The sequence below is a fragment of the Bos indicus x Bos taurus genome, chromosome 5 (genome assembly GCF_003369695.1).
Source record: "Bos indicus x Bos taurus breed Angus x Brahman F1 hybrid chromosome 5, Bos_hybrid_MaternalHap_v2.0, whole genome shotgun sequence".
Lineage (NCBI taxonomy): Eukaryota > Metazoa > Chordata > Mammalia > Artiodactyla > Bovidae > Bos > Bos indicus x Bos taurus.
Genome location: NC_040080.1, coordinates 40,047,084 through 40,058,811, shown reverse-complemented (window position 1 = coordinate 40,058,811; position 11,728 = coordinate 40,047,084). Strand labels below are relative to the sequence as shown.

Below are 11,728 nucleotides of genomic sequence, written 5' to 3'. Positions count from 1 at the left end.
CATACGCGCATTGCCCGGGGCTGTTTCACTCCTGCTGCTGCTGTTGCTGGCAGTCCACTCCCCGCCCAGCCGAGGTGAGCCAGGTCCTGGGTGTCTTTCCCTAGACCAACAAAGACAACGGCCAGGTGTGCCCAAGAAGTGCCTGGGCCAAATATTCTTCTGAAATCTTTTAGATTCTGGAGTTCCTACTTTTTAGGCACATCTGTTAACTTTGCTGGTGCTAAAGATTTTCCTCCAAGGAAAGATAACCAAGTGGAAGTAACTTAAAATCCAGTGACTCTGTTTCAGAGCAGTGTATGTTCTCCAGTATCTTTCATTCCACCTAAATTATGCCATGCTAACCCTCCCAGAGAAGGCAATGTCACCCCCACTCCAGTACTCTTGTCTGGAAAATCCCATGGACGGAGGAGCCTGGTGGGCTGCAGTCTATGGGGTCTCAAAGAGTCTGACAAGGGTCGGACACGACTGAACGACTTCACTTTCACTTTTCACTTTCATGCATTGGAGAAGGAAATGGCAACCCACTCCAGTGTTCTTGCCTGGAGAATCCCAGGGACGGAGGAGCCTGGTGGGCTGCTGTCTATGGGGTCGGACAGAGTCGGACACGACTGAAGTGACTTAGCAGCAGCAGCAGCAACCCTCCCAGGGAAAGCCCCGAATCCCTCACCAGAGGGAAAGGGGCCTCATTCAGTGGCCAGGTCTATTTTTGTTGAGGCAGCTCAGGCTGCAAAGGGCAGGGAGAGTCACCAGGCAAGTGCTAGTCAATGAGGTGTGACTGGGACAGTCTCAGGTCGGGGATATTTTGAGAAAAGGGGACAGCCTGCAGCTGAGTGAACATCTGCACTGGGGGAACAAAACCCCAGAATGGAAATCTTGATAAAATGAACCCTGACATAAGGAGTGGTGTGTGTGTGTGACACATATGCTCTCCCACACAGGACTGAAGTACGGAATTCGTGCAGTTGATTTGAAAAGTATAGAAACTGTCTTGGAATCTAGGTTCTTCTCTAGAATTAGTAGTTGGAGAAATTCAACAGTTGGTGGACACCCATGGCAGGTGAGTGTGATAAAGACATTGATTTCTTAATGAGCTAATGGTGAATTATTTCCCTATTTTTAGATACCATAACTCCAGCTTAACAGGTAATTTTACAATGGACCCCCACTTGACCTCACTGTCACAAAGTTTGCTTCATAAGAAATTTCTTACTAACCAGTTTATTGAATGTATCAGTATCTTAATGTGACATCATATTAGAAGAGTTGATTTCAAATGTTTCTAAAGGAGATGACATCTATGTGGAGATGTATATTAGTTGTGTTCCTAACTTTTTTCTTGGGCAGATCTCCCTGAAATTAGGTGGACACCACTTCTGTGGAGGAAGTTTGATTCAAGATGATCTGGTTGTTACAGCAGTACATTGCCTGATTGGCCTCAATGAGTAAGTTGTGGATTTCCACTACTTATCAAACCTTGATCCATGGCAACTGGACTGGGACAGTCAATGCGCTAAATACTATGCATCGTTCAACCTTAGTCCCTTTCTTAATTTTTTCCATCTGGTCTACCTGCTGACTGACTCCTGATTCCCAGATGCTTTCGTGTAGCCCAAGATTTCTTGTGCTTTCTACTCTATTAATCAGAGACCTCAAAGATTCCACACATAATCTATGATTTGTAGAGTTAGTGGAGGGTGGGTTGATGGTTACTGATTCTAATAAAGTATTAACATTGAATGTTAAGTGAATAAGCCAATGTTTTAATAATCTACTTTTCAGTAATTAGGAGGGAAGAATACTATTAAAAGAGGGTGCTAATAGGAGAAAAAGGACAGTAGGAACAACTTTTATATCTTGTTTAAAATGGTAGAGCATATAGAGAGAGACTGGTTTATGTACAAAAGATACCTGAATATTTTATGCAGAATTATGAGTGACAGTAGAAGAGTTCACAGAATGTAAACACTCCATGATTGAAAACCATGACTTTTTATAGATAGCTATAATTTATAGAAATTATAACAATAGTAATAATTGCTAATAAAGTACATCTTCTTTTAAGATTTGGAAATCCCTAAAGATACATTAATCATGTTAATTACATGAAATCAAGACAGTCTTTTCTAGAGGAAAGGATTATACTTACTGAAAGATTTCTGTTTGGTTTTAGGAAGCAAATTAAGAGTCTGACAGTGACTGCTGGGGAGTACAACCTCTTTCAGAAGGATAAGGAGGAACAGAATATTCCTGTCTCAAAAATTATTATCCATCCTGAATACAACAGACTTGGATATATGAGTTTTAATATTGCACTGCTGTATCTAAAACTCAAAGTCAAGTTTGGTAAGTAGGGAGAGTTAGAATACAAAAGATGTAACGAAAAAAGCTATATTTATTAATTTTTACCAGTTAACTTTAATTTCTCTGTGTGTGTGTGTATATATATATATACATATAGTAATATTAGAATGGCTAAATTTTTTTCCTTAAAAATAATTTTGTTTAATCTATAACATATAAAAAGTGCTGCACAGGCTATAAGTACCAGCCACGACTTATGTATGCTTAATCAGCATTTTAAGTACTCCAGTGTCTTGGCTGGGCAATATTCTAGACCATCTACCTGTACTCATCTCTAACCAAGGAGTATGGGACATTTGAAAATGTCCTCAGATTTCTCCTTTCTGTCATTATTATGGACAAGATATTTGACACCATTCTCAGTACAGATAATCTAAGCATTCTAGACAAAATATTAAAAGCCTACTTTAAATACAGGAAAGGGAAGTGTTCAGTGACTAAAAACAATGAAAGAGAACAAATTCAAAGGAGTTAGCCAGACACTGAAGTTAAGTGACTGCCGTTGAAGCATCTAAATGATCTTTAAGAACTTATAACCTTAACTTTCCATGGAAGGAAACTTACTCCCATGCATGCGTGGGACTAAGATATGGGAGCAGGGAGTCTGACTGGAACCTCCCATGTATGTAACCTGGGACTTCTTGAAAGGTGATTCTTTACAAGAGGAAGAGAAAGAGACAGGAAAATATGCCACATAAAGTGAGGGAATAAGGAAAATTCACCTGCTTGAACCTTGGCCCTGGATGGAGGGCTCTCAGAAATATCTATTTTCCTGAGCTAGCATTCATTCAGGTTTGCAGCTGGCATTCACATTGCCTGTCCCCAAAACTCTAAGCCAAGATTTTAAAGTTGTTCCAGGTGAGTAATTGGGTTTCTGGCAGAAGCAAAGGCAGTAAATTCTCTTTGAAGACATGAACCTTAAGTCTCAGCTTGAATGTACTCCCATAGAGCTTTAGTGATTGAGAGCACACACAATTAAAAGCATGCAGAGAAGGTTGCCACCAGAGTGCAAAGTAATCAACCGGAATCAGACGTTCCAAGATGACAGATGTTAAAATGATATACATAACTACAAAGTAAGTTTTAAGTTTAAATAAGTAAAAGTCTATAAAAAATGACTAACAAGAAACTATTAACTGAAAAGGAAGACTTGAAATGGAGTCAATAAAACTTAAAGATATGAACATAATTGGAATTGGTAACAATAGTTGAATTAAATAGAGACACTGACCATACTCATTGCTCATTCTTCTTTCTCTCACACTCTATATCGAATCCATCAGAAAAAGTCTATTGCTTCTGTCTCACCCTCTCCTCTCCTACATCCTGCTCCAGGCTCCCATCATTTCTTGCCTGGGTTAATTTGAATGGTCTCTTGAATCCTCTCCAACTTCCTCTCTTGCATCCCTAATTTTTATTATTAACCCAGCAGCCAGAATAATACTTTTGAAATGTAAATCAGAGTATATTAGTCTACTCAAAACACTTTGGTGGTTCTCCATTACACTCAGATGCAAATCAGTATTCTTAGCTGACATCATCCATCATCCTAACCCTGTAGCCAACCTCTTTTTTTGTTCATTTTTTACTAGAATTTCTTTTGTTTAGTCTGCTCCAGACATCCTGGAATCCTCACTGTTCCTTAGACATATATGACATGATTCCACTGCGGGAAATTTCCATTTTGTTTTTTTCTTCTTCAGATACTTTCCACAGATATGACTGCCACAGATATGATTTCTTCCTCAACTTCTTCAATGCTCTGCTCAAAGGAACTTGGCATGACTGCCATTTTACAAATTGCGTCTCCCTTGCCATATTCCCTAATCCCCAGACTTATCATCCTTCTTATCCTTTCCTGATTTTTTTTTAAATCAGAGCACATATTACCTGATAGCTAAATTATTAGAATTACTTGTACTTCACCCCAAACTCACTCTTTCTCTCTCACTCACACTCACACTTATTCATGCCCAGATCTACATTCTGTCAAGGCAGGGATTTTTCCTGATCATTTACTGAGGGCTAGAAGACCGCTTGCTACATGCTGCTGCTGCTGCTACTGCTAAGTTGCTTCAGTCATGTCCGACTCTGTGCGACCCCATAGACGGCAGCCCACCAGGCTCCCCGTCCCTGGGATTCTCCAGGCAAGAACACTGGAGTGGGTTGCAATTTCCTTCTCCAAATCATGACAGTGAAAAGTGAAAGTGAAGTCGCTCAGTTGTGTCCGACTCCTAGCAACCCCATGGACTACAGCCTATCAGGCTCCTCCATTCATGGGATTTTCCAGGCAAGAGTACTGGAGTGGGGTGCCATTGCCTTCTCCACATAACAGTGCTCAATTACTTGAGTGAAAAACTATCCCTTAAGAACAAGTGAAGTGAAGTGAAAGTCGCACATTTGTGTCTGACTCTTTGCAAGCCCATGGACCACACAGTCCATGAAATCTCTAGGCCAGAATACTGGAGTGGGTAGCCTTTCCCTTCTCCAGGGGATCTTCCCAACCCAGGAATCGAACCCAGGTCTCCCACATTGCAGGTGGATTCTTTACCAGCTGAGCCACTAGGAAGCCCAAGAATACTGGAGTGGGTAGCCTATCCCTTCTCCAGAGGATCTTCCTGACCTAAGAATCGAATTGGGGTTTCCCTCATTGAAGGCAGATCCTTTACCAACTGAGCTGTGAGGGAAGTCCCTTAAGAACAAGGGCACATCCTAAAATGTTGGTAGTTGGGGAAGGTCATTTTGGTACTTTTAACAATGAGTTGTTTTCCTTACTTGCACTTTCTAAATTTCTATAAATATGGGATAGTTCTTTTGAGAGAAGAAAAACCTTTAAAATATCATTACTTACATTTAGGAAGAAACTGTGAAAGCTATGACGTCAACGAGATGTCAGTTTCCAAATATATTTAGGATCACTTGTCTGTGACTCTTATGATTTTTTGTTATTGTTGTTTTTTTTCAGGAACTACTGTTCAGCCAATCTGTATTCCCCATAGAGGTGATAAATTTGAAGAAGGAATTTTTTGCATGGCCAGTGGATGGGGCAAGATTTCAGAGAGTAAGAGACATCAAAAGAATGTAATATTTCTTCTAGGCTCCTTTACATGCCCATTGGAATCAGGAATTTTGTTGGTCTTAAATAATACATTTATCCTTGTTTTATCCTCTCTGAGTTCTTACTCAGGGAAGACTTCTGCTTGTCTTCACCAAAAAAAGGCTATACTTAAAGGCTCTACATAAAATTCCTCTGCTGCCATTTTGGTCAGGTGTATCAGGGTCAGGAACAGGAAGTAAATATAATAGATGAAGAATACAGTAAAGTAACAATAGTTCAGCTTCCTTGTCTTTGGTATTGTGTTTTTTAAAAAGCGAAGAACATTACAAAATATTGCCTTTACTGACTAAAGTTTTCCTCTTGAGGAAACATTTAAACATATATTCAGAGAAGCTACAATTGCCTGCTGCTGCTGCTGCTAGGTCACTTCAGTCGTGTCCGACTCTGTGCAACCCCATAGACGGCAGCCCACCAGGCTCCCCGTCCCTGGGATTCTCCAGGCAAGAACACTGGAGTGGGTTGCCATTTCCTCCTCCAATGCATGAAAGTGAAAAGTGAAAGTGAAGTCGCTCAGTCGTGTCCGACTCTTCTCGACCCCATGGACTGCAGCCTACCAGGCTCCTCCGTCCAAGGGATTTTCCAGGCAAGAGTACTGGAGTGGGGTGCCATCACCTTCTCCAACAATTGCCTATGTTACATTAAAAATCTGATTTAAAAAAAGCCCTTTGTCACTAGTGTAAGATTTTAGGGAAAAATATCATTCAGAGCTATACAAAAAATTACTTCTACATTTTGGTCAAGCATCTACCAGTTCTAAACTTGTAAGCTTGTTATTGGTTTCTTTAAGTGGGGACAGTTGTTGACCAACTAACCAGTCCCTTCTCCACAGCATCAGAATATTCAAATATCCTACAGGAAGTGGAAGTTCCCATTATGGATGACAGAAGATGCGGTGCCATGCTCAGGGGCATGAACCTTCCTCCCCTGGGGAGGGACATGTTGTGTGCCAGTTTTCCTGATGGGGAAAAGGATGCCTGCCAGGTAATAAGCATTGTTGTTGTCAGTCAGTTGCCCAGTCACGTCCAACTCTTTGTGAGCCTATGGACTGCAGCACACTAGTCCTCCTAGCATAAACCAGTCCATTTGTTCACCCACTATCATATGGATGAGAGTGCTTTCTGTGCTGCTTTTGAGGGGTTACTTCTTTAAGATTTCGCTTTTCCCTCATCTTTCCATCTGATTGCTACTGAAAAACTTTCCTTGACCAGAGCTGAGAGAGTTCTTTTCTATCCCACGTGCATTCTTACCCCTGTACCTCTTTGTGGGGGAGTGAAGAGGTCAGGCAAGGAAGGTGGTTTCAACATTTCCAGCCTAACGAAATCAAACAAGATAACCACCTTGGCAAATGAATTAGGCTAGCTGTGATTATTTTTCATTCTACCTTTTGTTAAACATTTTAACTTTTCTCGAGCTTTAGTGAGGAATGCAATGTTTACACAGAGTTTGACCAAAGATAGGCAATGGCACCCACTCCAGTACTCTTACCTAGAAAATCCCATGGACGGAAGAGCCTGGTAGGATCTCCAAGGGATCACTAAGAGTCAGATACGACTGAGCGACTTCACTTTCACTTTTCACTTTCATGCATTGGAGAAGAAAGTGGCACCCCACTCCAGTGTTCTTGCCTGGAGAATCCCAGGGATGGGGGAGCCTGGTGGGCTGCCATCTATGGGGTCGCACAGAGTCGGACACGACTGAAGTGACTTAGCAGCAGCAGCAGCAGCAGCAGCATAGCTACAGTAACTGTGGGGTTAAAGATGTTGTATACGACAATAGTCCAAGGCCAACACAACAACTTCACAAAGAAGACCAACTCTGACAAGAAAGGAAAGGGAGGCCAGTTTGTGATAGATGTGGATTTTAAGCTTTAATTATAATTGTTTTTCTTAAAATGGAGGACCAGGGAGTCTTTATTCTTTGCCAACAAGCAGCTTGAAACTGCATTGGGGAGCTCTCTAAAATTTTCTGTTGGGAAAATGTTTAATTTTTCTTCTAGGGGGTGACAGAATAAGGGCCAGGGAGAGTTTGGTAGGAAGGAGATAGACATTTACAATTATTCTGCTTTCTAAATTGGAATATAGGTAGACTTACTGTCTCATCCTTTACAGGTAAGTATTTTCTGGATAAAGTTGTCAATTCTGTGCCTTTTGTGGGGATTCAATCTGATACCAATTGGCATGTGTTTTCAAAGCAGCACATTGTTATGAAGAATTATTAAAGAAAAGATCCTGAAAGTGTGGCTCCTTTATCCTCTAGTCTCAGAGCCAATGGATCCTTTATATATAGCCCCTGGGACAAAATAAGTTTCCCAGGCATTCTATTTTAAAAGCCTTGAGCCATTGCGTGAACTTGGGGGCTCTATTCACTGGTATTGTGGGCTTGGAATGTGATCCAGTCTTCCCTAGAATGCTATAGTGGAAGCATTATCTGTGAACTATCTAAGCGTTTATCTGTGAACTCCCCCTCCTCCTTCCATTGATTTTGAATTATTCCCAAAAGACTAGGAGGAAGAGAGAAATTAAAGGTTAGCTTGACAAGATTGCGTGAAGTGAGTGGAAGGAGTTTACATCTGAATAAAAGGATAGTCCTTTGAAACCAATGATGAAGAAACAAAATGATGAACACAAAACGTTGATGAATAATGACCATTGAGTTTTTATGCTTCTACTACTTCTCTCTCTGAGATGAGGGCTGATCTTTTTGCACCTGATAAAGTATTTTTAACTTGTAACTGTTTTAAAATTTCCTCTTTCTCTACCATAAAAGAGGGACTCTGGAGGCCCACTTGTTTGTAGAAGAGATGATGGAGTCTGGGTTCTTGCTGGGATAACTTCCTGGGCAGCTGGTTGTACTAGAGTTTGGAATCCTTTCAGAAATAAGCAGAGAAAGGCATCACCTGGCATTTTCTCCAAGGTATTTGTGTTGATGGATTTTATCACACAGACCATGACAGGTGAGTGTAATTTCTGTGGATTCTTCCTTCCTCATCCACTGCAACTCAAAAAAATGATCATGCCTATTTCAAGGATACCCTATGTTGCATATATAATCAGAAATAAGCTTTAAAATAAGAAGATGGCTGGGTTTTGTTCTTAATCCAGTGTATATAAATTTTTAACTCTGATTTCATGAACAATAATACCTGTCAATTTAACTTGAACATCAACTGGATCGTCAAGTTTATGGTCATGTAGATTTTCATGAGATATGTTTTTTGTACTTAGGAGATTTTAAAATAGTTTTTGAGAATAGTCTCATTAGAAGATTCTTTTTTATAAATTTATTCATTTTTTAATTGAAGGATAATTGCTTTACAGAATTTTCTATTTTCTGTCAAACCTCAACATGAATCAGCCATAGGTATACATATATCCCCTCCCTTTTGAACTTCCCTCCCCATCCCACCCCTCTAGGTTGATACAGAGCCCCTGTTTGAGTTTCCTGAGCCATACAGCAAATTCCTGTTGGCTATCTATTTTACATATGGTAATACGTTTCCATGTTACTCTTTCCATACATCTCCTTCTCTCCTCCCCTCTCCCCAAGTCCATAGGCCTATTCTCTATGTCTGTTTCTTCCATTGCTGCCTTGTAAATAAATTCTTCAACACCATTTTTCTAGATTCTGTATATATGCATTAGAATACAGTATTTAGCTTTCTCTTTCTGACTTACTTCACTCTGTATAATAGTTTCTAGGTTCATCCACCTCATTAGAACGGACTCAAATGCATTCGTTTTTATGCCCGAGTAATATTCCATTGTGTTTATGTACCACAACTTCTTTATCCATTCGTCTGTTGATGGGCATCTAGGTTGCTTCCATGTTCTAGCTATTGTAAATAGTGCTGCAATAAATAATGGGATACATGTGTGTTTTTCAATTTTGGTTTCCTCAGGGTATATCCCTAGGAGTGGGATTGCTGGGTCATATGGTGGTTTTATTCCTAGATTTTTTTAAGGAATCTCCATACCGTCTTCCATAGTGGCAGTATCAATTTACATTCCCACCAACAGTGCAAGAGCATTCCCTTTTCTCCACACCCTCTCCAGCATTTATTGTTTGTAGACTTTTTGATGATGAACATTCTGACTGGTGTGAGGCAATTTTTCGTTGTAGTTTTGATTTGCATTTCTCTAATAATGAGCGATGTTGAGCACCTTTTCATGTGTTTGTTAGCCATCTGTATAATCTTTGGAGAAATGTCTGTTTAGGTCTTCTTCCCTCTATTTTATTGGGTTCATTTTTCTGATATTGAGTTGTATGAGCTGCTTGTATATTTTGGAAATTAATCCTCCCCTTGTCAGTTGTTTCATTTGCTATTATTTTCTCCAATTCTGAGTATTGTCTTTTCACCTTGCTTATAGTTTGCTTTGCTCTGCAAAAGCTTTTAAGTTTAATCAGGTCCCACTTGTTTACTTTTGCTTTTATTTCCATTACTCTAGGAGATGGGTCATAGAGGATCTTGCTTTATGTCATCGAGTGTTTTGCCTAGGTTTTCCTCCAAGAGTTTTATAGTTTCTGGTCTTACATTTAGGTCCTTTAATCCATTTTGAGTTTGTGTATGGTATTAGGAAGTGTTCTAAGTTCATTCTTTTACATGTAGCTGTCCAGTTTTCCCAGAACCATTTATTGAAGAGGCTGTCTTTTCCCCATTGTATATTCTTGCCTCCTTTGTCAAAAATAAGATACCCATAGGTGTATGAGTTTTTTCCTGGGTTTCTATCTTGTTCCATTACCCTATATTTCTGTTTTTGTGCCACTACCATACTGTCTTGATGACTGTAGCTTTGTGGTATAATCTGAAGTCAAGAGATTGATTCCTCCAGCTCCATTGCTCCAGCTCCAGTCTTTCTCAAGACTGCTTTGATTATTCAGGGTCTTTTGTATTTCCATATGAATTGTGAAATTTTTGTTCTAGTTCTGTGAAAAATGCCATTGGTAATTTGATAGAGATCGAATCTGTAGATTGCTTTTGGTAGTATAGTCATTTTCACAATATTGATTCTTCCTACCCAGCAACGTGGAATATCTCTCCATCTGTTTATGTTGTTCTTTGATTTCCTTCATTAGTGTCTTATAATTTTCTGTGTACAGTTCTTTTGTCTCCTTAGGTAAGTTTATTCCTAGATATTTAATTCTTTTTGTTACAAAGGGGAATGGGATTGATTCCTTAATTTCTCTTTCTAATTTTTCAGTTAGTATATAGAAATGCAAGTGATTTCTGTGTATGTATTGATTTTGTATCTTGCAACTTTGCTAAATTCACTGATTATCTCTAGTAATTTTCTGATACTATGCTTAGGGTTTTCTATGTACAGTATCATGTCATCTTCAAACAGTGAGAGCTTTACATCTTCTTTTTCAATCTGGATTATTTTATTTCTTTTTCTTCTCTGATTGCTGTAGCTAGGACTTTCAGAACTATGTTGAATAATAGTGGTGAAAGTGAACACCCTTGTCTTGTTCCTAATCTCAGAGGGAATGCTTTCACTTTTTCACCATTAAGAATAATGTTTGCTGTGGGCTTATCATATATGGCCTTTACTATGTTAAGGTAGGTTCCTTCTATGCCCATTTTTTGAAGAGTTTTAATCATAAATGGGTGCTGAATTTTGTCAAAGGCTTCTTTTGCATCTATTTGAGATTATCATATGGTTTTTATCTTTCAATTTGTTAATATGGTGTATCACATTGATTGATTTGCATATATTGAAGAATCCTTGCATCCTTGGAATAAACCCAATTTGATCTTGGTGTATGAGCTTTTGGATGTGTTGCTGAATTCTGTTTGATAAAATTTTGTTGAGGATTTTTGCATCTATGTTCATCAGTGATATTGGCCTATAGTTTTCTTTTTTGTGTGTTGTCTTTGGTTTTGGTATCAAGTGATGGTGGCCTCATAGAATGAGTTTGGAAGTGTTCCTTTCTCTGAAATTTTTTGAAGAGTTTTAAAAAGATAGGCATTAGCTCTTCTCTAAATGTTTGATAGAATTCTCCTGTGAAGCCATCTGGTCCTGAGCCTTTTGTTTTTTGGGAGATTTTTGATCACAGCTTCAGTTTCAGTGCTTATAATTGGGTTGTTCATAATTTCTATTTCTTTCTTTTTTTTTTTTTAAACTTTACATAATTGTATTAGTTTTGCCAAATATCAAAATGAATCCACCACAGGTATACATGTGTTCCCCATCCTGAACCCTCCTCCCTCCTCCCTCCCCATACCATCCCTCTGGGTCGTCCCAGTGCACT

The 11,728-nt window shown here is 39.3% G+C and overlaps 1 protein-coding gene across 3 annotated transcripts in view; it reads left to right on the top strand.

Moving 5' to 3' along the window:
- The first annotated feature begins 589 nt into the window (after positions 1-589).
- Positions 590-11,728, top strand: part of LOC113892602 (ovochymase-1-like) — a 92,698-nt gene continuing 81,559 nt past the window's right edge. For 2 of the 3 annotated variants that reach the window (XM_027541630.1, XM_027541629.1), the window contains exons 1-6: positions 590-1,057; positions 1,345-1,442; positions 2,171-2,343; positions 5,327-5,422; positions 6,309-6,460; positions 8,246-8,432. In XM_027541630.1, coding sequence (XP_027397431.1) covers positions 923-1,057; positions 1,345-1,442; positions 2,171-2,343; positions 5,327-5,422; positions 6,309-6,460; positions 8,246-8,432 — 841 coding nt within the window. In that variant the 5' untranslated portion in view covers positions 590-922. The remainder of the gene's footprint in view (positions 1,058-1,344; positions 1,443-2,170; positions 2,344-5,326; positions 5,423-6,308; positions 6,461-8,245; positions 8,433-11,728) is intronic. The other variant, XM_027541628.1, reaches the window with a different exon arrangement.